This window comes from Chiloscyllium punctatum, chromosome 22 (assembly GCF_047496795.1).
Source record: "Chiloscyllium punctatum isolate Juve2018m chromosome 22, sChiPun1.3, whole genome shotgun sequence".
Classification (NCBI taxonomy): Eukaryota; Metazoa; Chordata; class Chondrichthyes; order Orectolobiformes; family Hemiscylliidae; genus Chiloscyllium; species Chiloscyllium punctatum.
The window spans coordinates 61,758,589-61,784,622 of NC_092760.1; the positions used below are offsets into that span (position 1 = coordinate 61,758,589).

At 42.8% G+C, this 26,034-nt stretch overlaps 1 protein-coding gene across 1 annotated transcript in view; it reads right to left on the reverse strand.

Moving 5' to 3' along the window:
- Window positions 1-749: 749 nt before the first annotated feature.
- The window catches only part of dkk3b (dickkopf WNT signaling pathway inhibitor 3b), a 30,438-nt gene continuing 5,153 nt past the window's right edge, over window positions 750-26,034 (reverse strand). Inside the window, exons 2-6 of the mRNA XM_072592478.1 lie at window positions 22,613-22,735; window positions 10,688-10,780; window positions 9,586-9,730; window positions 7,338-7,494; window positions 750-1,518 (exon numbers count right to left, since the gene is read on the reverse strand). Of these exons, the coding sequence (XP_072448579.1) occupies window positions 1,266-1,518; window positions 7,338-7,494; window positions 9,586-9,730; window positions 10,688-10,780; window positions 22,613-22,735 (771 nt within the window). The 3' untranslated portion in view covers window positions 750-1,265. The remainder of the gene's footprint in view (window positions 1,519-7,337; window positions 7,495-9,585; window positions 9,731-10,687; window positions 10,781-22,612; window positions 22,736-26,034) is intronic.

A 26,034-nucleotide genomic window follows, 5' to 3' on the forward strand; every position in this document is an offset into this window, starting at 1 on the left:
ATTAACTCCTGTCCTGGGGAGTTTAGCACTCACAACAGTGAAACATTAACCTGGGAAACAAACTCAGTTTCGTGCTGGTCAAAATCACAAAATCTTTTATCAATCTTGTCGTTTGATTGAGTTCACTACACACACAAATTTGATCAGATTGACAAATAAAGAGGCGATGCATGTTATAAGGTAATTTAAACAGGCATTTTTTTCAAATCTGAGGTAAACAGAAGGGGTGGGGTTGTTGAGCTGAATAGATCATAAGACCACATGATATAGGAACAGGAATAGGCCATTTAGCCCCTCCAGCCTGCACCACAATACAATAAGATCACAAGTGATCTGACATTACTGAAGTCCACATTCCTGCGCCTTCCCTGTAACCTTTGATTCTCCTACTGATCAAGGATCTCTCTCAGCCTTATATATACACAAGGACCCTGCCCCCACAACTATCTGTGCCAAGGAGCTTCAAAGACACAACCCTCAGAAGAAACTCATTGGTACCCCTTTATTCTGAGACTGTGCCCTCTGGCTCTAGGCTCTCTCATGAGAGGAATCATCCTCTCCACATTTATCCTGTCCAGCCCCCTAAGAAACCAACATGTTTCAACAATGCAGACACACAGGAAAAAACAAACAGAAGGATATGCTGATGGAATAGAAAGGTGCAAGGATGCTCATGTGGTGCAAAAATAATGGCAGCAACATACTGGTCAACTCCTGTATTGTTACAAATAATACACCAAGACATCATCCAATGTCACAACTGAAAAGGTGTCTTTTTATTGATCAATAGTTACATACTTGTGAAAATATTTTAGCGAGGTAAAGCCACAACCTGATGGTTTCTTGCTGTTTTTAGGAATATTTTTCAAAAAAAGTGGAACTGACTTGAGAGGGCACACCAGATTTGAGGAGTGTTCAGTTCTCACACAACGGAAATGACTTGTATTCTGCAATGCTCCAAATATGTAAACCGTGCGACATGTAAACTTCCTCCAGCCTAGATTTTAACATGCCTGTCACAGATTTACAGTCTACATCACTAAAGCAAGCTGTAAATGGTATCTGTGGACAGAATACCAAGTAGAACTACACATCATATTGTAAAAATAACCTACTATTAAGCTTCTAGTTGCCTATTGCATTTCCTAATGCACAGAAAGGTGATTGAGGGATTGTCATAGCCCTGATTTGGACGATAAAGAAATGTTAGCGGTTTCAACCAGATACTGCCCTCTTACACTGGCACTCTCTCCTTGTGGAATATCTCACATGGTGTCGGGATCATCATGGTTCTCTGGGTTCTCCTTGTTATAAAGATCAGTCACTGAATCCAGCCCTACGGCCCACACATCTTCCACATCTGGTATTGTGTAGGTGTAGCTCTCCACATCACCAGGACCTTCGAGGGCTATAAGCTGAAGAAATGGTGCCTCTTCCATTTCCATATACTGAGACAGGTCTGCAGAGACCGCCCTCTGCTCAAGGTCATACTCCTTACACACGGACAAAAAGATGTTACTAAGGGAAGGTGGGGGGGCAGAAAGAATAAGAAAAATATAATTCAATAACCTGGTGGCATCATGTCCATTCATTTTATACACAGCACAAAGTCTAGTACATTGGTCACACCTTAAGACAAACAGAATGAGACACTTCAGCACCTCAAGTCTACTTCTTTGTTCAGTTAGATCACAGCTGATCTACATGTCAGTTCCATGCACACCCACCTAATCACCACATAAATTAGTAGCCATTCATGACAAACTTCAATTACAACTAAAAACACGATGTGCCAATTGATCAACAAGATTAGTCTCCAAAATGTCCTCAGCACCTTCCAAACCCACAACCATTACCCTCATGTGAACACTACCACCTTGAAGTTCCCTATCAAATAACTTACCATCCTGACTTGGAAATATATCACTGTTCCTTCAGCGTGGCCAGGTCAAAATCCTGGCATTGTCTTTTTAAGGGCATTGTGGGTCAAACTACAGCACACAGACTGCAACTGTTCAAGGCAGCAGCTCACTAGCACCCTCTCAAGGCCAACTAGGGATAGGCAATAAGTACTGGCCCTGCCAGTGACATCCACATCCCATAAGTGAACTTTAAGAAGTCATCTTTGTGAAACAGCAAGCCATTTATCTGTTAATGATGCTCTATAAATGCACAACGTTGCTCAATGTATAAGTTTTCATTGACAAATGCTTTGAAATTTTCAATCCAGAGAAACCTGCTCAACAAGTGGTGGTCAGAGTTTTAAATGAATTCAATATTTTATCAGTGAAACTTTTGAATGAAACTTAGTGAAATTTGAATTCTTTTTTTAAAATGACTTTCTGACTGTAATCAGAGTCTATATTAGGCAAGCTTTATATAATCCTTTTTAAAATTAATTCAAGGCTCTGGTAAGTCCAGAATGAATGCCCTTACATTCGACATTTGAGGGGCTTGCTAGACCACTTCACAGGACAGCTAACGGTCAACTCCATTGATATCGGACTTGATTTATAAACAGATCCAGGTCAGGGGAGGATGGCAAGTTTCTTTATTTAAAGCCCATTATTAAACTAGTCGGATGTTAGAGACAATCCAACAGCTTCACCAACACACTACTTCCACCAGCTTTTCAATTTCAGATTTGTTTAAAAACAAAGCAGAATTCAAGCTTCCAAACTGGATGGTGGGATCAAAATGGAAGCGCAAAGACAGACAAGATTTAGACCAGCACATTACAGAGAGTGTTCATAGTGTAAAATTCTGAACACAACATTCGGTCCAGAGAAGGCACTGTTCCTTAAGCTTGTTGCAGAGCTTCACTGGAAAAGACAAAAGTGTGAACAGGAGAGCAGGATGGGGAATTAAAGGGTCAGGAAATCAGAAGGTCAGGGCCATGCTGCAGATTGAGCACTATGGAATAAGATCACCCATTGTACTGCTCTCCACAACATACAGAATACAGTAAACCAGACTGAGAGAAACAAGCAAATACCTGTTTTGTATCTATTGGGAGCCTTGGACTATGAGGACAGAAAGTTAAAGGGTAGACTTTAGACAGGCTGCAGGTGTGTAGCAAGGTGTTGTGGGGGGAGTTGATGTGTTAGGGTGGACCCGGGTGTCTCAGAGGGACAGGTCCCTTCGGAATGCTGACAGAAGAGGAAGTTTGAGGTGGCAGCATCACACTGAATGGAGATGGCAGAAATAGCAGATTGAACTGGTGGGATGGAAACAGAGAACAAGGGACCTGTATCAAATACTGGATGGGAGGGAAACAATACTGATCTTCCAACAGTTCAGCAGATGAGCAAAGTACGTAGTATGTAAAACATGCATGTAAAGTATGCATGAGTAACTTTAATCTGTATATAGATTACATGAATCAATTGACCACTAAATCTATGGAGGCTGACTTTGACAGGTCTTCAAATTTAAAAAATATTTTTACAGCAGTATGTTAAGAAGCCAGATATGCTATTGCATACCGAGCAATATGTAATTAAAAAGGGCTAATTCTGGTTATAAATAATACTTTAGGGATGAGTGACCACAAAATGGTAGAATTTTACACCAGGTTTGGAAGTGAGGGAGTTTGTTTTGAAGCAAGGGAGTCAAATTTGAATAAGGGAAATTATGAAGGTATGAGGCCCAAATTGGCTTGGGAAAATACATGATCTACAGCAAAGTGCAAATGAGAAAAACAGTCATGGAACCATGGCATACAAATGAATTCCAGGATTCCATAAGATTAAAAAAGACCAATAAAGTTAATAATAGTTTGAAGAGTGGGAAGTTCATAAACTACACAGGAAGATCAAGTAACTGGTAAAGGGAGAGTTGGATATGAATGTAATCAAGCAAAAAGCAAAGCTGGGCTATAGAATTTCTTGTCAGTATGTAAAAAGACAAATATTTGGCTAAATCAAATGCAAGATCATCACAGGCAGAGTCAGGAGAATTTATAAACGGAGAATAGAGGAATAGCCGAGATGCTAAATAATTAGTGAGTTTGAGAAGATTTGTAGCTCAGGTTGAAGTTCTGGATGTAGGCTTGCTCACTGAGCTGGAAGGTTCGTTTCCAGACGTTTTATCATCCTGTGAAGTCACTTCCCGTTCTCTTCCTCGGGGGTGGTAGATGGGATCTAACTCGATCTACCACCTGCTGAGAAAGACTAGGGAGTGACATCACTGCTGGAAATGACATCACCAACACAAAGAAACCCACACACAAATAGAAAGCAGGACTTAGCAGTGCTTCGCCTGAGGCCCACTGAAGAAGTTATCTAGTTGGGTGACGAAACGTCTGGAAATGAACTTTCCAGCTCAGTGAGCAAATCTAAATCCATGCTAAATAATTACTTTGTTGTTTGTTTTCACTGAGAAAATTGTAAGGAATCTTGCAGATCTACAGATCCAAAGGTCCAAGGGATGAGAGTGACGAGTTTAAGGAAAATAAGCATTTACAAGAAGATTGCATTGGCCATATTAATGGAATTGATAAATTCTCAGGACCTGATGGTCTACCTCCCAGGGTGTTGAAGGCGGTAACTATAAAGATGGTCAATTTACTAATGATTGTCTTCCAAAATTCTTTAAGATCTGGAAAGATTCCTGCAGATTCCCACTAAAGGAGGAAATGAGGGAGAAAAAGGGAACAGTCTTGTATCAGTAAGGAAAATGCTAGAAAGGATGGGATAGACACTTGGTTGATAATGATCTGAATGTACTATTGAGTATGGATTTCCAAACGAGCAATTGTCTTTGACAAGATGTTAAAAACAAAATTGATAAAGGAAAGCCAATGGATGTAGCAGATGTAAACTTTCAGTGGCCTTTGATAAAGACTCCGCCCACCAAGAGAATGGTTGAATAATTAAAGCACTAAGATAGGAGGCAATGCATTGGCATGGTCAAATGATTGGTTAACAGGCAGAATCAATGAGTCTGACAATTCCACAATGAAGATGACTACTGAAAGAGTCGGTACTTGCGTCTCAGCTATTCACAATATCTGAGATTTTGAGGTGACGACAAAATGTAATACTGCCAAATTTGCAGATGATGCAAAGCTCAATGAGAAAGATATAAATTGTGATGTAATGGGTTAGGTGGATGGGATGGACAAAAGGCAATGAAGTGTCCAATAAGCCATGATCATATTGATTGGCAGGGCAGGCTTGATGGGCTGAATAGCCTACACCTGTTCCTGTGTACCATTGTCAATGCAGCATTCCCTCAGTACTGTGCTGGGAATGTCAGCCTGGTTTACGTGTAATGGATCACTGCAGTGGGACTGGAATTTATGAACCCCCAACTCAGATCAGACTGGTGGCTCACTAAGCCAGGCTGACACTGTATTCTTACTTCAAAGCGGATGTTAATTTATTTTCTTTCCCACTTGACAACTGGAGTTGCCAGGGGACCATACAGCTGCCCTCTCTGACAGAGTCACCTGGTGGTGAATTTAACCAGAGGAACACCACACCTCAAGCAAGAGGAGAGCGTGAGAAAGCATGACTCTGCTGGTGACCTCAGCCAGTGTAGGAATTGAACCCATGCTGTTGGTGTCACTCTGCATTACAAACCAGCCATCCAGCCAACTAAACTAACTGAGCCCAAGCAGGCTAACATCAACACTTATTCACGCACAACTTAAAGTCTGAGGGGATTAAAATTTTCAATTACAGCCTAAAAAGGCATAGAAAACTCAGCAGGTCTGGCAGTACCTGCAGAGAGAAAGGACAGCCGCCATTTCAAGTCAAGTGACCCCTTATCTGAATGATATTTGCACTCGACTCGAAATCTTAACTGTTTCCTCTCGACACTCGCTGCCAGATCTGCTTCAAATTTCACAAACTTGGTTGAGTTTTTTGAAGAAGTGACAAAGAGGATTAATGAGGGCAGAGCAGTAGATGTGATCTATATGGACTTCAATAAGACATTCGACAAGGTTGCCCGTGGGAGACTGAGAAGCAAGGTTAGATCTCATGGAATACAGGGAGAACTAGCCATTTGGGTGCAGAACTGGCTCAAAGGTAGAAGACAGAGGGTGGTGGTGCAGGGTTGTTTTTCAGACTGGAGGCCTGTGACCAGGGGAGTGCCACAAGGATCGGTGCTGGGTTCTCTATTTTTTGGATGTGAGCATAAGAGGTACAGTTAGTAATTTTGCAGATGACACCAAAATTGGAGGTATCACAGGCAGCGTAGAGGGTTACCGCAGATTACAACAGGATCTGGACCAGATGGGCCAAAATGTTGAGAAGTGACAGATGGAGTTTAATTCAGATAAATGCGAGGTGCTGCATTTTGGGAAAGCAAATCTAGACAGGACTTATACACTTATTGGTAAGGTCCTAGGGAGTGTTGCTGAACAAAGAGACCAAGGTTCATAGCTCCTTGAAAGTATAGTCACAGCTAGATAGGATAGTGAAGGAGGCGTTTGGTATGTTTTCCTTTATTGGTCAGAGTATTGAGTACAGGAGTCATGAGATCATGTTGCAGCTGTACAGGACATTGGTAAGGCCACTGTTGGAATATTGCATGCAATTCTGGTCTCCTTCCTATCGGAAAGATGTTGGGAAACTTGAAAGGGTTCAGAAAAGATTTACAAGGTTGTTGCCAGGGTTGGAGGATCTGAGCTATAGGGAGAGGCTGAACAGGCTGGGGCTGTTTTCCCTGGAGCATCGGAGGCTGAGGGGTGACCTTATAGAGGTTTACAAAATTATGACGGGCATAGATAGGATAAATAGGCAAAGTCTTTTCCCTGGGTCGGAGAGTCCAGAACTGAGGGCATAGGTTTAGGGTGAGAGGGGAAGATATAAAAGAGACCTAAGGGACAACTTTTTCACGCAGAGGGTGGTACGTGTATGGATTGAGCTGCCAGAGGAAGTGGTGGAGGTTGGTACAATTGCAACATTTAAGAGACATTTAGATGGATATATGAATAGGAAGGGTTTGGAGGGATATGGGCCGGGTACTGGCAGGTGGGACTAGATTGGGTTGGGATATCTGGTCGGCATGGACGGGTTGGACCGAAGGGTCTGTTTCCATTCAGTAAATCTCTATGACTCTATTTCCAGCCACTGCAGTCCATTATTACTATGGAGATAGAAAAGATCTTATGCTAAAAAACCAGCAGGTTGTAAATGGTGACAGTAATTATACTGTCGTGTGATTACAGCCAGTGCCCGATTGTCAAACGTGCCCACTTATACATTCCAAAAGCAGGAGACAAATCCAGAAAGACATTTACGCTGGTGAGGTTTTCAGGGAGTAAAGGTCAGGCCCATTTGTTTTGTAAAAACTGTCAAATCAAATCATGGTGAACAGCCACTTACCCTTCAGGTTGGCACACCAGCCCCTTGGCACAGGGACAGTGGTCTAAAGCTCCGTCTGGCTCCATCTCCCAGGTGATAAGATCCAAACTTCGGAGTGTGGGATCACGACAGAGTTGGCCCTTGGTGGGCAGTGGGGTACACACAGGAAACAAGAGATCTGAGTGAAATTAATAAAGACTTTGTGACAGCAACATTGTGTCTGCAATGTCAATGATGTTTCAGGACAACAGGCTATTTCACAAGTGTTCCAACCTCTGTCAACAACTACCAAACGAGCAAACCTATTTTTCTATTATGTATTATTAAAAGGAAATAAATATTTTCAAACACATCCCATTATGAATCACAAACTGTTTAATCATAGGAATATAGGATTTGGGATTAGGAATAGATCATTTACTTCTTTACTATTCAATAACATCACAGCTGATTGGACAGTCTGCCTTCCTCCCTGGCCCTCATAACCCTCAACTTCTTCATCTATCAGAATTCTGTTGCACTCAACTTTCACTGAATTCAATCATTCCTCCTCCACGCATTCTGTGGAAGAGAATTTTACAGATTAACAACCCTCAGAAAAACCAACTCTCATCTCGACCTGATAAGGGAAACCTCTTACTTTTAAACTGTATCTCTTCATTCTAGTCTCCTTCACAAAAATATTAAAAGCAAACATACAAAGTTTATTTTAGGGTTGGCCTGTCCCTTTCTCGCCACAAGGTTTAGTTAAAGTACGTTACCACAGTCTGAGGCCAGAATTCAATCGCTGCAAGTTGATACAGCCACACCCTACCTCTTGCAAAAATGCCATCCCGTATTCCCAATTCCTCCGCCTCCACCGTATCTGCTCCCAGGAGGACCAGTTCCACCACAGAACACACCAGATGGCCTCCTTCTTTAGAGACTGCAATTTCCCTTCCCACGTGGTTAAAAGATGCCCTCCAATGCATCTCATTCACATCCCGCACCTCTGCCCTCAGACCCCACCCCTCCAACCATAACAAGGACAGAACGCCCCTGGTGCTCACCTTCCACCCTACTAACCTTCGCATAAACCAAATCATCCACCGACATTTTCGCCACATCCAAAAAGACCCCACCACCAGGGATATATTTCCCTCCCCACCCCTTTCCGCCTTCCACAAAGACCGTTCCCTCCGTAACTACCTGGTCAGGTCCACGCCCCCCCCTACAACCCACCCTCCCATCCTGGCATCTTCCCCTGCCATCGCAGGAACTGTAAAGCCTGTGCCCACACCTCCTCCCTCACCTCTATCCAAGGCCCTTAAAGGAGCCTTCCACAACCATCAAAGTTTTACTTGCACATCCACTAATATCATTTATTGTATCCGTTGCTCCCGATGCAGTCTCCTCTACATTGGGGAGACTGGGTGCCTCCTAGCAGAGTGATTGAGGGAACATCTCTGGGATACCTGCACCAATCAACCACACCGCCCCGTGGCCCAACATTTCAACTCCCCCTCCCACTCTGCCGAGGACATGGAGGTCCTGGGCCTCCTTCATTGCCGCTCCCTCACCACCAGACGCCAGGAGGAAGAACGCCTCATCTTCCGCCTCAGAACACTTCAACCCCAGGGCATCAATGTGGACTTCAACAGTTTCCTCATTTCCCCTTCCCCCACCTCACCCTAGTTCCAAACTTCCAGCTCAGCACTGTCTCCTTGGCTTGTCCGGACTTGTCCTACCTGCCTAGCTCCTTTTCCACCTATCCACTCCACCCTCTCCTACCTGACCTATCACCTTCATCCCCTCCCCCACTCACCTATTGTACTCTATGCTACTCTCTCCCCACCCCCACCCTCCTTCTAGCTTATCTCTCCACGCTTCAGGCTCTCTGCCTTTATTCCTGATGAAGGACTTTTGCCCGAAACGTCGATTTCTCTGCTCCTTGGATGCTGCTTGAACTGCTGTGCTCTTCCAGCATCACTAATCCAGAGCCAAATTACTGCAGGTTGATACAGCCAGAGACCTACAGGAATTTAATTGCTATTTGGGCTGGAAACTTCACAGCTCCTTGAAAACTTGCATTTCCAGGTTTGGAAAAAACAAACAGCTTTAAATTGCGTTCTTAAATTAGAAGAGAAACAGGCCCATGTTTTAAGCTAAATAGTATTTTGGATATCAGGCGAGTGGCTAAACCTGACCATATGACCCCGCGCTCACACACTTTAGAAAAGCCCAGCTGTAGTTGCATGGGGAAGGAATCAGATTATTTTTTGTAACTCACAGGTGTGGAAGGCACAGCATAGGTTCCCACTGCAATCCTGTTGCTTATCACAGATGGAGCCAGTTTCTCCTTTCATGGCACTTCTTTTGCATTGTCCCCAGATACACAAAGAATCCGAATCACATTCTCCATCTCGAGTACAATTCTAAAGAAATCCAGAACAAAGTGTACAGTCAACATCCAACTAATCAACTTCTAGGACAAGGACATTCTGAATACTGATGATAAGTCATTCGTTCCTGGGATGTGGTCGACGCTGATAATATCACATTCAGTTCAAAAGAAAATCAGACAAACACAAAAAATGGAAAGGTGTGATGAAAAGCTAATATGAAGCAAATGGAATGGAAAGAGATTAATATGGAATGTTATTACCAACAGTGAATAGTTGGGCTGAATGGCCTGTCTCTTTGTTATACAGTAGCACCTCGACATGTTTCAGCGTTAGTACGAAATTCAAGATACGAACGAAGATACGAGCGCAAAAAGCCCGTGTGCAACCGTGTGGTTTCATTGTTCTGCTTTGCTACGCACTTGTTGAACGCAAAAGCTCTCGGGCCCCGCGTGATCTCATTCAGTTCATTTTTGGCGCGTGCACTGTGAACAGCATTCGTTGCTCCGTCCAAGCATATGGCGCTATCCGAACAATGGGAAAAATCGATTTAGTTCGCGAACTTTTCGGTTTGCGAGCCAGGTCCCGGAATGGATTAAGTTCATAAGTCGAGACGCTACTGTATAACCATCGTTCCTTGTAGATTTTGTGAACAAACTAGCATTCCAGTGAAGATCAGTAATTTAAACATTTGAACTTGTTTTTATTTTTAATATTTAATTAAAATAAGTGAACATGAAACTACAAGAATCGTGTAAACTCATCCAGTTCACTCATGGCCTTTTGGAAAGGAGATTTTTTTCTTGCTCAGTCTGGCCCTGTACATAACCCCAGGTCTACACCAGCAATATTGACTCAAAGTGGTGTCTAGCTCACTGCCAGCAACTTAAGAACAGCCACCATCCCCTTTTCAGGGTAAAGGAACTCCAGCAACACCCACCCACATCCCAAAGCGAACGTGAAAGAGCCACAATGACTGACAGCACTCACCTCCTCCTGTGCTCTTTGTGGAACGCATTTCGACTCCAAGACATCGACCCAGCAGAAATGGTCGTTCCTGCAATCCTCGTCAACCATACACTCCTACAGGAGCACAATCCATTCAGTATGATATTAACAATAGCCACAATTATAAACACGATTTACTGCTCCAGAACAAGGAATTACTGATGATGGCCTATGCACAATATGTTTTGCTAAAACTCTGCATTTGTACGGCACCTTTAAACATGGGAATAAATCCTGTTGCAGTAGAGAGAAAATTCATTTCATAGAATTCCTACAGTGAGAGAACAGGTCATTTGACCCAACAAGTCCACACCATGGGTGGCACGGTGGCACAGTGATTAGCACTGCTGCCTCACAGTGCCAGAGACCCAGGTTCTATTCCTGCCTCAGGCGACTGACTGTGTGGAGTTTGCACATTCTCCCCGTGTCTGCGTGAGTTTCCTCCGGGTGCAGGTTAGGTGAATTGGCCAGGCTAAATTGCCCGTAGTGTTAGGTGAAGGGGTAAATGTAGGGGAATGGGTCTGGGTGGGATGCGCTTCGGCGGGTCGGTGTGGACTTGTTGGGCCGAAGGGCCTGTTTCCACACTATAAGTAATCTAATCTAATCTAAAACCGACCCTCAGAACAGCATCCCATCCAGCAATTCCCCCTCCCACCCACCATTTGTAACCCTGCATTTCCCATGGTTAATCCACCTAGCCTGCACATCTTGGGCACTATAGGTAATTTAGCATGGCCAAGCCACCGAACTACACATCTTTGGATTGTGGGAGGAAACTGAAGCACATGAAGGAAACGTATGCAGACACAGGGAGAACGTTCAAACTTCACACAGCCAGTCACTAGGTCCCTGGCGCTGTGAGGCAGCAATGCTAACCACTGAGCCACCACGTTGCCCTAAAACTGAACATCTATCTGCCTCGGCAGATGTATCAGGTCAAATGGCCAAAAGCTTGGTCAAAGATAATTTTGAAGGAGGGAAGACAGAAATTCGCTGTATTCCAGAGTTTAGGGCCCAGGTAATTGAAAGCACTGATTAAAGAAATGCGAATTAAGGACCCACAAGGGGCAGAATTGGAGATGTATCCCAGGTGAGCTGAGGGCTGAAGGTGGTGATGACACTGGGAAGGGCAAGGGACTTGAAAACAAATATGGGTGTCTGTCTCTTTCTCACTTGGGTAGGAAGGTTGTGAATCCAACCCCACTCCAAATACTGGAGAACAAAATCCAGGCTGGCACATAAATGCACGATGTGCCATCTTTCAGACTCCTCGGTCAGGTGATCATAGATCTCATGGCTTTAATCAAAGAAAAACTAGACAGTTCTCCCCAGTGTCCAGGCCAATATTTACCAGTCAATCAACATCACTACAAGATTATGTCATCACTTGTCAAATTACTGTTAGTTTGATCTTGTTGCATTTCATACACCCCTACACTTCAAAAACACTTCACTGACTGTAAAGCATTTTGGCTCATCCTGAGGATTTGAAATGCAAGCCCATTCTTACCTGACAGCTAATTTTGCAGGGTAGCCACCGTTGTAAAGCAGGGAACAAGGGCAATCAAGTTGTGCACAGACAGATCCTACAAAATGACCACATTACACGTGTTTGGAGATGGGTTTAGCAAGGTTTCTTCGAAAACTTTAAGGAAATCTTTCACATCCAGCGGAGGAGGGGGGTCTGGTTTGGTTTAACACATTAGAATGGCAGCACTCCCTCAATACTCTGACAGAATGGGCTGGAATGATGAATCAAATCTTTAAGATGGATTTGAACCCATGACCTCTGGCCTCCGAGACAAGATAACCAAGTGAGTAACATTTTCCACTGGGAATTCTGCATTAGGTTTAATAGGACAACATTAAATTTAAACTAGGGTTTGTGGTTAAACTAGTACCCATTCTGAACAGGCTACTTATTCTTTAGCACTGTTTTTCCTTGACATTTTCTAATAACTCCATTCCCTAATGGCACCATCCCACAGGCTCGTCAAACCTTCAGGATCTGAAGACTAAGCACCGAGACAGTTTCAAACTAAGCCTGAGGAGAAATGCCATAGTATGAAATTAAACTGTTTTTGTCCATAAATCACTTTGAACAGCGAGTTAGAAAAATATTCATGATGCAAGAGAATGTTATTTGATTCAGTCAAGAGTCAGTAAAATCAGTAAATGAAAAGCCCCTGTGTTTTTTGATCAGTTATGAGGAGGTGGGGATATAAAGAGGCAACATCAGGCAAAGAAAGATGGTGGAGGGATAAAGCAACCAGGAATACATCCCACTGAATTTGGCGATTAGACGCTGGGCTTGGCTCATAGCCTCTCTCTGCACCACCTCCAGTATCCGGCCGTTCCAGTGTCCAGGCTGAAAGCAGGATTCAAGTCAAGGGATCCAAACAAGATCCCCACACAGCTCCGTGGCAAAAGCCTCAGACTCAGAGTCAGCCAATACGTTCTTGTGGTTGGGCAACGAATAACTGGAAATCTTTCAAGAAAGATTAATCCAACATTTAAAGAAAAACTGTGGCAGCTGGCTCTCCTGATATTCAAAACCCTGAACATTCCCCCTTCCAAATAAAATGTACAGTTAGAGATCAAAATTTTCCTCAAGTTAAGTAACTCATTAGGACAATGATGAGGAAACTGCATTACTTCAAGAGATAAACCACACCTCTATACTTATAGTAAAACGTGTTCTCGCCAAACCTGACATTATATTAATGACGGGGAAAGGGTGATGGGAGATAACTGTTGCTGTAAGGCTCTGTTTAAGGCAATATTGGAACACAGTTACATTATGTTCCAGTTCCGTGTTGCACGTTTTTCCAATGGATCACAATCTTGGCAGCTTTCACACACTGAGTTGCTCCAGCCAATGAGGTGTCAGCATTTCACACAAGCTAAAAGGTTCTCTCCCTTCTGTGATGTTTTCAACTCTGCTTCATCCTTCTTTTTTAAAAAAAAGATCAAAATGGTGTATACAATATCAATTATTTTAGAAACTAGTTAGCTCCTCTCAAGATGGGCTGGCTGCAAGTCATATGCCACGTTGCTAACCAAGAACGGAAGGATTACACACCAATGCACATGTATTATTCTCCTATGTATGCAGTTCCTTAAAGCTACAATGTTTAACTGCTGTTAAGTGTTATTTCAGAGAGCTTAATCATTTGTTTTGTGTGTGTAAAACAAAGATTATTTGAAGGACAACTTTATTCAACTGCAGGAGAAACTGACTTATTGATCTTAAATTATTCAGTTCTCTATCCCAAATTATTATTAAGAGGAATCTCTCATTTATAATTTGGATGAATCAGAACTCATTTTCTTCGCTTCCCAACAAAGCTCATTCAAGAGATGGGTCACTCACTCAATGGAAATTTGTTCGGCTGGGAGGTGGTCATTCAGCCATCCCTTTCCACAATTCAATGGGATCAAGGCTAATCCGGATCCCAACTTCACTTCCTCTCCATTTCCCATAATTCCTTTACTCAATTAAAAAAAAGCAACTGATCACAATCTTCAAAACACCAATCAACAACTCCCTCTTTCACCTCCAGACCACTCCCCATCTTAACTTGAGGAACACCAAGTTAGGAGAGGGAAAGTTCCAGCTTCCCAGTTGCCTGTATGTGAAGAACTGCTTTCCAATTTGCCTTCTGAAATGGCTGGCACTAATTTTAAGATCCTCTCCAATGTTATCTTTGATTTCCTTACACAGTGCACAGTCTGTGTGTTGGACTCTTTGGTCTCTGAAAGGGACCACCTTTGTTTGTTTGCTCATCTCCTGGACTGCTGCTTTGTTCTGCACCAGCACCACACGAGAGGGAATATTAGTTATTGTCCTATTGTTTCAGATTCCCCCACTGGAGGAAATGATCTCTTATCTACCCAACTGAATTGTTTTAACACTTTAAATAAGTGATTCATATCATTCCCCAATCTCCCGTGCTCAAGGGAATACAAGTCTGGTTTCTGCAACATGTCCTCACAATTTAACTCTAAACTTCAGTATTAATCTGCTACAGCCATCCCACATCAATATATCCTAAAGTGAAGTGGCCAGAATCAAAGTCACTCCAGATAGGCTCTGACCAAAGACTCAACAACTGAACAATAAACTTGCTCCACTTTATATCCTAGCTCCATTGAGATAACTCCTTAAGCCTTCTTGATTGTATCTGTCTACAGGTACTGGCATTCAATTACTGGATATAGCTGAGCTTCCATCTCTCTCTGAACCACAACAATCCTTAGTTTGTCACTGTTCAGAATATATTCCAACATATGGTCGGTTCAAAGTGATGAAGTCACACTTCTCCCATGTTGAACTTTGCCCACCCAACCTGTCAGTGTGGCTTGCTGCTCCCATTTGTACCAGTGACCCTCCAAACTTAATGCTACCTCCAAAAGTCGATAGACAACATCGCACCCGCTCCCGCAAAAGGGCAGGCCACACTCACTCCCACAAAGGGGCAGACCGCAGCCATTCACACAAGTTATGAATAAACATGAAGAAAAGGGGAGATCCCAATACAGATTCCATGGTGGCAGTAAGAAAATCACTGATGACATTATGTTTTCCTAAGGGAATTAAAAGGATATGGGGACAGTACGGGAAGGTAGAGTCAGGGAGAGGATTAACCACAAGCATGCTGAATTCCCAGCAGGTTGTAAAGGTCTGGTGGCTTGCTTCAACAAACAGCGAATCCATCTCAAAGACCCTGCTAACAATGTTTCTGAACGGCAGCAAACAATGAGTCAATTCAAGCACAAGGCACTGAGAAGGCTGGGTGTTTTTGTGCTGAATTCCTTGGAATTCAGTTCAGTCTGAATCAATGGGAATGGCTGCTGCTGTGTGGCCTCACATCAAACAGGAACCCTCAGTCCCCCAGCTATGAATCACAGAACGACAAATCAGAACAAGATGCTGACCAAAACCACGTACCATGACAAGCGCAGATTACTGTTCTTGGAACAAATGGGGGAACATTCGCTAGACTGCTCTCACCACAAAACAAAATTAACTTTGTCTATTGTTGAAACATATTGCTAGACAAGGGTTCAGGCTACTTCAGTCGTCGAAATGCAGAGCATCCATGTTTTATAGAGCATCAAGTTGCTTATAAAGTTGCACATTTAAATTTGCTGATGACATAAAGTTGGGAGGCACACTAGGTCATAAATGTTTTTTGATGTTCAACATCTTCCAAAATGCATTCAGTCCTCAATCTGTTAATCTACACTGCTTAATTTCACTGGTGTATATTGGCAGCAAAACACTTCCTGGATTTTTTTCTTAAATTACAGGTTACTGTAAACATCTGCTCAGTTTGTGAAACCGACTGCATATCAGCAAATTAAGGCGGCAAATATGCACGGCCATCTCCTTTTTGATTACCCGAGGTGTTACTCAAAGGGTTGGGGCTTGCTGAAAAAGTCAGCCACACGTTCGAGATTCCCCTTGCTCAGTAAACAATTTAAATGCACCTCTATTCGGTTGGGACGGGAACAAGAAATTACAAAAAAGGCAGAGGAACACAACAGAGTTGAAAAACAACAGCAGGTTCAAGATCACCCAGACGGAGCTGAGCCATCAGGTTTAGTTCAATTGTGTGTCGGGCATGTGTCTAAATTGGAATGAGCTTGGGAACCGTGAAGGGCATCATGTACATAAAAATCACGAAGGGATACAAAATGGAAGAGGACCAACTTTGGTTGTACAGTGGGGTGCTGCATTTTAGGAAAGCAAATCTTAGCAGGACTTGTACACTTAATGATAATGTACTAGGGAGTGTTGCTGAACAAAGAGACCTTGGAGTGCAGGTTCACAGCTCCTTGAAAGTGGAGGTGCAAGTAGATAGGATAGTGAAGGAGGCGTTTGGTATGCTTTCCTTTATTAGTCAGAGTATTGAGTACAGGAGTTGGGAGGTCATGTTGCGGCTGTACAGGACATTGGTTAGGCCACTGTTGGAATATTGCGTGCACTTCTGGTCTCCTTCCTATCGGAAAGATGTTGTGAAACCTGAAAGGGTTCAGAAAAGATTTATAAGGATGTTACCAGGGTTGGAGGATTTGAGCTATAGGGAGAGGCTGAACAGGCTGGGGCTGTTTTCCCTGGAGCGTCGGAGGCTGAGGGGTGACCTTATAGAGGTTTACAAAAGAATGAGGGGCATGGACAGGATAAATAGACAAAGTGTTTTTTCTGGGTTGGGGGAGTCCAGAACTAGAGTGCATAGGTTTAGGGGAGAGGGGAAAGATATATAAGGGGCAATGTTTTCATAGAGGGTGGTACGTGTATGGAATGAGCTGCCAGAGGAAATGATGGAGGCTGGTACAATTGCAACATTTAAAAGGCATCTGGATGGGTATATGAATAGGAAGGGTTTGGAGGGATATGGGCCGGGTTGGACTGAAGGGTCTGTTTCCGTGTTGTACATCTCTATGACTCTATGACCAGACCGCAAAGGAAGGCAATATTAGATCTGAAACAAATACAGCATAGATCTGTTTGAACTTGCATCTTTTATCCCCAGTTTCTCAATAAAGACAGGTTTCATTAACTAAGCTTGCATTCCATGGTATTTAGATGGTTGAATCTAATATGACTGAGTTATTTAAAATAATAAGTAGCTTAGATTGGATACCTAGAGCAGATAGCTAAATTATTTCTTCTGGTGGGGAAATCCCAGAGACGAGTAAAAACAGAAAAATGCTAGAGACACATTGCAGCTCCTATAGCACTGGGGATAGAGTTCTGCTGATAAAAATCATAGACCGCAAACATAATTCCATTTCTCTCTCTATCGGCAGCATTTTCTATTTTAAACTTCTAGCATCCATAGTATTAGTAAACGGAGTTTAGCCACAAATCAGTTCATGATCCAGTTGGTGGAACAGAACAGGGTCATGAATGGACATGCCTGCTCACAAATATCCATTTCTGTTGCTAATCTGAACAGACTCTAGGGTTCCAGTGTAGGAATTACCCACTAGTCAGGGAATACTGTGAAAAACAGCACTTTCCAAACCTGCAGGAACATAAATGGGCGGCACAGTGACACAGTGGTTAGCACTGCTGCCTCACAGCACCAGAGACCCGGGTTCATTTCCCGCCTCAGGGGACTGACTGTGTGGAGTTCGCACGTTCTCCCAGTGTCTGCGTGGGTTTCCTCCGGGTGCTCCGGCTTCCTCCCACAATCCAAAGATGTGCAGGTCAGGTGAATTGGCCATGCTAAATTGCCTGTAGTGTTAGATAAGGGGTAAATGTAGGGGTATGGATGGGTTGCGCTTCGGCGGGTCGGTGTGGACTTGTTGGGCCGAAGGGCCTGTTTCCACACTGTGATGTAATCTAATCTAAATCTCAAACCCATACAGAACAAATCACTGGCTACAATAAGAAGAGTACTTCCAGTTCAGTGTTAACTGCAGGGATCAAGAGTGAAACTGCAATCTGTAATCTCGGGCCCAGAGCAGTATCAAGAGGGGGTTGGGTTGTCAAGGCTGTACACAGCTTTGGTCGGTGCTGAAGCAGTTGGGAGATGCTTTTCAAAATGTATCTTTCTAAATAAAAAATCTGAACCAAAACATTTTGGGATTGATGGCCACTGTGTGGTCTCAGCCTGGAATCTGCCTGCTAACTTTTGTGGTCACTGACGTGTTTTTAAAAAAAAATTATTTTCTAAAGGAAACCATGGTGGCCTGAATCACATTTTCCAGACATGGGCAGCAACAGGTTGAGCTTGGAAAGCCTTTCCATAGCCCAAAAAAAAATGTTAAAGCAGAAAAATTAAAATTTGTTAGCACTCTTGCTCCTGAATGTTTCCATTGAGATGGCTGTGCAAGAGCAAAAAGCCTAAAGTCTGCAAAATTGTGAAAGTTTATTCAAGTCAGAAGAGAAAAGAAACTTCAGATTTCTATTGTGCATTTCATGTTATCATGATGTTCCATAGAATTTTACAACAAATGAAGTGCTTTGGTCTACAGTTACTCTTAGAATATTGGAAATGTGACACAGCAAGCTCATCTAAACAGTAGTGAGATAACAAACAGATCATTTGTTTTCGTAATTATCATTAAGGGGTAGATATTGGCCCCAGCAATCCCAGCCAGGTGGCCCCTCCAACCACTTGATTAGATTCCCTCCAGTATGCTACAAGCCCTTCGGCCCAGCAAGTCCATACCGACCCTCCAAAGAGTAACCCACCGAGACCCATTCCCCTACCCTATGCTTACCCCTGACTAACGCATCTAACACTATGGGCAATTTAGCATGACTAATTCACCTAACCTGAACGTCTTTGGATTGTGGGAGGAAACTGGAGCACCCGGAGGAAACCCACGCAGAGATAGGGAGAATGCGCAAACTCCACACAGACAGTCGCCCGAGGTGGGACTCAAACCCAGGTCCCTGGCACTGTGAGGTAGCAGTACTAACCACTAAGCCACCATCCCACATCCCTCTCCAACCATGCAGTATTCCCTCAGGACTGCAGGTTGAAGCTCAGCCTGGGTTATGTATTCAAATATGTGAAGTATAAATCTAATGCCTCAGGAGTATAAAACTGAAATCACACTGCACGTAAAGAGTTACGTTCATCAGAAATCTACCCGGGTGCTGACAAGAACACATAAAAAGAGTAATCATTGTTCTGGGTCAAAGTGATTTATCAGAACTATCCTCCTTCCCTTCCTTCTCCACACACACACAGTCTGGAACAAGCCGTCCAGTTATAACCTGCATAGCAAGATAAATTGGATCAATTTGCTCTGTGAAACATCTGTCAGCAGGGGAAAAGAAACATGCTTTGAATATTTTGCTTACAGCAGTAGAATCGATTAAAAACTTCACCAACACAGAGGTCTGTATTAGAATCACTGGTCCTTTAGAATTATAGTAATGACCCAATGTAAACACTGCATAAATTTAAATCTGTTAATGATATGAAATCTGTAAAAGTAGTAAATGAGGAAGACAGCAACAAGTTTCTGTCGAAAAGAGATGGCGAATTCAACTGACACATAGCAGATCAAAGTTAATACAGGGGAACCTCAATTACCCGAATACCAATTATCCAAAAATTGGATTATCCAAAGGAGATCTCAAGGTCCATATAGAAACATTACACCAAAGACGTGTTTCCAGATCGCGTCTTTTGTTACAGTAATTAAACAGGCACCGTCTCCAAATGACTGACCTCCCACCCTCTCTCTCTCTCTCTTCACTTTCCCCGGAGTTCCACAGAGGGGTGTACCCTAACCTCCACCCTGCACCCCCAGGAATAATCTCTCCAGCATTGTCCTGGGCAGGGCAAATGTGGAACCTGTCAAAAATTTGCAGTAAAAAGTTGTGTGTGTGGCTGTGCGCTATTTAGAGACTTATAAGCAGCGGTTTTGTTATTGGTGTGCAGTCCAGATGGCCCCGGGGGGGGGGGGGAAAGAGTGGAGGGGGCACTCCCCTGCTTTGTGCTGGGGCACAGGGGTTGGACTGGGTTGGGGAGGCAGGAGGCAGTGATGGACTGGGTTGGAGGGTGTGTTGGGGGTGGGGCCCCGCACACTCTGTGCTGCTGGTAGTCTCCTAAATGGGAAGCAGACTTTAAAATTCTGAGCCCCAGAGGAATGACATTTTATAGATTTTCTGAATAATCGATTATCCAAACAAAACGGTGCCCACCCATCTCGTTTGGATAATCGAGTTTGCACTGTAGAGAGAAATATGAAGTGATATAATTTGGTGTAGGAACATAGGAATAAGATTCATAAAGGGCTCAGTGCTGGATAGCCCTAGAAAAGGGACCAGTACTGTATTAGATATGAATGAAGGAGGACAATGTGGCTAGGTTTAGAATAAAGACAGCTATAGAATGCATATATGAAAATTCACAAAATGTGGGGAACATGGTTCATGTGTTACAAACAATCACCAGGTGGGAATATGATATAATAGCAAAAACAGAAATGTGACTTACAAGGAGCAAAATGGACACTAAATACTCAAGGATATAAAGTATTCATAGAAAATATAGAAGGAAAACAGAGGTGTATTGGCAGTATTGTTTTGGGAAGACATTGTAAAGGTTAGAAAGAGAATGACTTGAAAGTGATGATAGTATTCACTAGAGAGAGAGAGTTCAGTAAGAGCGAGTCTGTTGTACTGCACAGGTCTTCAATAACTGGACAAAAAGATCAGCAAAACTGCTGGGATATTACAATAGTAATACCAAAGGACTTAATTACCTTAATATTTTGAATACATTAAAGAGAAAGGAGGGGTAAGGAATTTCTGAAATAAGTCCAGGAAACTTCCTTTACTGACTTATTAGTGATCCATAAGAAAAGAAGTCATTGCTGAATCTGGGTCATCTGAATGTAGTTAAACCAAATGGGTCAAATGCCAGTGGGAGATTGCTGGGTGAGAGGGATCATCGGGATTGGATCAGTGAGGACGGGAATCAATAAAAATTACAGTACCAAATTAGGTTAACTGCAATGTGATAAGAGGCAATCTCACTAAGAGAAAAATAGAATCAAAGACTGGCAGAAAAGAATGATGGGTGATTTTTGCAGAGGAGATGTTTTACAGATGGGCTAGGTACACTTTAGTAAATCAAAGCCAGGGCACCTTGGATAATGAAGGACATTGAGAATATCTTGAAATAAAGACGAAAAAAAAGACAACTGGGTGTATGATCTATTCTGGACCCAAAACATTAACTCTGATTTATCTCCACAGATCTGCCAGAAATCCCAGCAATTTCTGTTTTGTTTCAGCTTTCCAGCATCCACAGTTCTTTCAGTTGTGTGTCTGGTGGTGTATTCAAGTGAGAACTTGGCCAAATTTAATAAGCTAAGGGCAAGTCAAAAGCAGGACTACCAAAAGGAGAATATGACAAGAGAGAAAGAGTTAGCTTAAAAGGAAACCCATAAGTGTTCTATTAGCATACAAACAATAAGTAAGTGACAGATAGACACGGACCAATAATGAGTTTTTTTAAAAAGTCAGAATTTACATTTAGAGGTGCAGCAGAAAGCTAGAGTAGGTTAGTGTACTTTGGAATCAGTGTTTACTGAGAGAAGAGAATGCTGACAAATTGGAGACTGTTAAAGGGGGAAGTGATTTCTCTTCCCACCACCCAAGCATGCTGTCATAATCTGGAAAGCATTGTCTGAAAGGGCATTGCAAGATGATTCAACAGTAATTTATAAAAAGGGTACTGGATAAATATTTGAAGGACTATCAGGAAATAGCAGAGGAAGTGGGGCTAATTAGGTAGCCAGTTCAAACATCGAGGACAGAAGTGAGGAGTAAATGACTTCCTCCTTAAACAAGGCGGCTTGCGTTTATATTGTTTTTCAGCACCACCCGAGATCCCCAAGGCAGGATAAAGGGAATGAAGTACTTATGAAATGTAGTCACGTTATAATATTGGAAACACAGGATGGCAAAATATCACAAACAGCAACATCGTGATGATTATATGATTGGTTCCTGTGATGGTGACCGATGAACAAATATCAGACAGATATCAGGGATAACTCCCTTGGTATTTTACAAAATAGCGCCATGGGTTCTTGTACATGTAGTTTATCAGGTGGATGGAGAGAGAGTGAACATTCCACCTGAAAGTTGGCATTTCCAACAGTGCGTACCTCCCACAGTGGGACTGGAAACCCACAACTCTAGCAGCTAGAGATGAGCGTGGTGCCATCTGTGCCACAATCAGCCCAGCTCGGACTCCTGTGCTGTATGATTCCATGCTGTATTGCTGCACCTCACAGCGTCATAGCTCGTGGTGTTTGTGCAGGAGGAAAACTGGCCTTAAAGGAAACACCTTCCTGCCAAATTCAGCAACTCAGTCAGAAAGTCTGCCCTATCAAGCAGGCTGAAGTTTCCAGTTAGCTTACCTTCTTGTTTTCCAGAAGAGCGTTGATAGTCAAGTTTCTCGCCCGGGAACGTGCGCCGAGTTTGCTGTAGTTGGCAGATACACTCTCCAGATCCCGTAACATCCTCCCTTGCTTCAACTCCATCTGCGATTACATTTAGAAAACAAATCCCTGCTTTTAATCAACTGAGAAGATTGGCGAGGACAGGCTGTGCAGACTTGGTTTACATTCCCTCGAGGTTTAAAGGCTGAGGGATGATGTTACCTCTCCCATCTAGAGTATCTTCCTGGATTGAAAGGCACCATATAACCAAGTTATTTTCAACAATAATTTGCATTTCTATAACAAAACACTGATAGCACAATAAACCATCCCAAGCAACTTCACAGAGGCAAGACAAAATGTAATACTAACCCACTGAATGGCATTAAGACAACTGGCAAAGAATTTTGATCAAAGAATGAGGGTTTAAGAAGAATCTTAAAAGGACTGAGACAGACAGGTGCCCAGAGGTTAAGCAATGAAAGCCAAGAGCTTAGGAACCAGACGACTGAAAGGGTGGTCATTAATACTGGAGTGACAGAAGTCAGGGAAGGTCAATGGGCCAGAACTGCAGCAGCGCAAAAATTTCAAGAGTGTCAAACATAACCTGCACGAAAATCGAAAGAATTTATTAGCACCAGCAAAGAAGTTAAAAAACAGCTAAATTGCATACCCATGAGTTTTGAAGATTAAGGGTAATCTGAGAAAGGTTTTGAAATACTGGACTGACTGGGTCAATACTGGGTGAATACAGAGAGTTCTGAACAAAGAGTCTGATCATAAACTTAGAGCGAGACAGCACAGGGTTGCAATCAAAAACACTATTCGGCACAAATGAGTTGTGGAAATCTAGTTGTTGCCGCCCCCAACCTCCCTGCTGGGAGAAAATTTTAGATTTCAAGACTGACAACAAGTTATTCTTATTGTGGCTGGTATTAAGGCAGATAGAGCTGACATATTAACTGAATGGTCGCCTTTTGTTCCCACCAATGGCTGGCTTTCACTTGCTTCAGCACAAGATTCCCTCTTGTTCGCAGCTACATGCAAAAGCCTTGAGGTGTCTCAAGCAGGGACATTAGCTGACAATTGCACAGTGTTCAATATTGTTTTTGACTCCTCAGGTCCTGAACAGGTTAGTGTCCATATGCAGCAAGACCTGGACAACTTTCAGGCTGGGGCTATAACCTAATCGTATCCCGTCGACATTCAATACCATTACCACCACTGCATCCACCCCATTCATATCGTAAGGATTACCATTGACCAAAAAAACTTAACTGGACCAATACTTAAACATCTTGTCTACAGGAGCAAGTCAGAGGTTTGAAATTCTTCTGTGAGTAACCCATCTAGACTTCACAAAACCTGTCCACCATCTACAACGCCCAAGTCCTTGATATGATGGAATAAATCCCACTTGTCTGGATGAATAGCTCTAAAATGACAAGAATCCTGACACGATCCAGGACAAAGCAGCCCATCCCACTCAGCAATGTGAGCATTCACTCCTTCCATCACTGACAGACAGTGGCTACAGTGTGCATCATTTACAAGGTGCACTGCAACAATACAACAACCACTGCTTCAACAGCACTTTCCAACCCCACACTCATGACCACCTAGAAAAACAAGTGGAAGGTGCTTTGGAACACCACCGCCTGCAAGTTCCCCTTAAAGCCACCCACCTTCCTGACTTGGAACTATATAATGTTCCATCACTATCCCTAGGTCAAAACCCTGGACCACCTTCCCTAGCAACAGTGCGGTGCACGGGGACCCCCGTGGTTCAAGAATGCAGCTCATTACCACCTTCTCAAAAGTAATTAGGAATAGACACTACATATCTGCTCAAACAGAATATCAGTTTACCTCCTTAACCAATTAGATTTAAGTTAAAGAAACAGCACAAGGAGGAAATCAGATAAAAAGGCAAATGATGTACAGAAAAGAAATAAAGGAGTGAGAAAATAAGACTCCATGAAAGACATCAGAGAAAACCAAATTTAGTTTAAAAAAAGGAAAAAGTGTTTATGTTTTAAATTCAAGAAAGTTTTCAATAATTTAGACTTGGAGGAATGAGACTGTGCAGTTTCAAGTGCTCCCTTTCTAAGCCTCTGAGTTATATGTGATGTCTACAAAATTACATCATTGGGAATCCTTATATTAGGAAATTAAAAATCAATGTAATAGCCGAAATGTTTATTCACATTTACACCACAAATCCATTAATTCTGTGGTGATTGATGGAGAGTTTACTTGTGCCAGGCCAACATCAGACTGGTGCAAACTGCCCATCAATTTGACCTGATCCACAACTCCCAGTGTATTATTTCTTTTTCACAGATTGTTGATTTGTATACTAACAAAGGCAGTCACTGTCCAGGGCAAAGTCACAGTCAGCTACTTCAACAAATTTCTCACCACCGTAAAGGTCAGATGTTTGTTGATGAATGCACGATATTCATAATGCCTCAAAAATTATGCCATACAAGAGCAGGCAGAAACCACTTTGAACAAGAAACTGAATCTAGCAATCACTCCCATTATACTCTATCACATTATCAATGAACTATCCTACTATCAATGTACTGTGGTTACCACTGTCCAGAAAATGAACTGGGAGTAGCCATAAAAATATATGATTACAGAGCAGGAGCAAGTCACTGTAGATGTTGGAATCTGTACTGAAAACAAAAAACAAAATGCTGGAATCACACTGGGTCAGGCAGCATCCATGGAGAGAGAGCAAGCTAAGGTTTCGAATCTAATGACTCCATCTGGGATGGAGGGGGAAGGTAGCAAAATGGAGTTCATGCCACAATCAGACCAACCATGAATATATTGAATGGTGGAATGGACCAGAGGGGCTGAATGGCTTACTCTTGCTGTTATGTCCCAACTGTAAATTTTAAAATTGTGACCATGACACACAATTAATATATAATAAATAGCAGGCAGTCCTTATACAGATTCCTGTGGAGCCATAGTATAAACCTTCGCCCTGCATGAAAAACAGCCACTACACTCGTTTGCTGTCACTGTCCCTCTTATTCCACGAGCTCTAACTCTGCTGTCAAACCTGTTGCGTGGTCTTATTAAACCTCCTGGAAGTCAGCTTATACCATCTCAACCATCTTACCCATTAGCTACGCACCCCTCGTTACCTCAAACGACTAAGTCAAATTTGTTAAACAATCTTTTTAAGCAAATCTGGGTTGGCCTTCCTTCAATAATTCATATTGTCCAAGTGAAGAGTAAATTTTGCCAGGGATTATCACTTCCCAAAGCCTTCCCATCACAAGAATTTAAAGTGGCTGCCATGGTTGCTGCGCTTACCCCTTAACTCTTTATGTAACAACTAATCCTCCAGTCCTGTGATAGCATTCCTGTACCTAACGAGG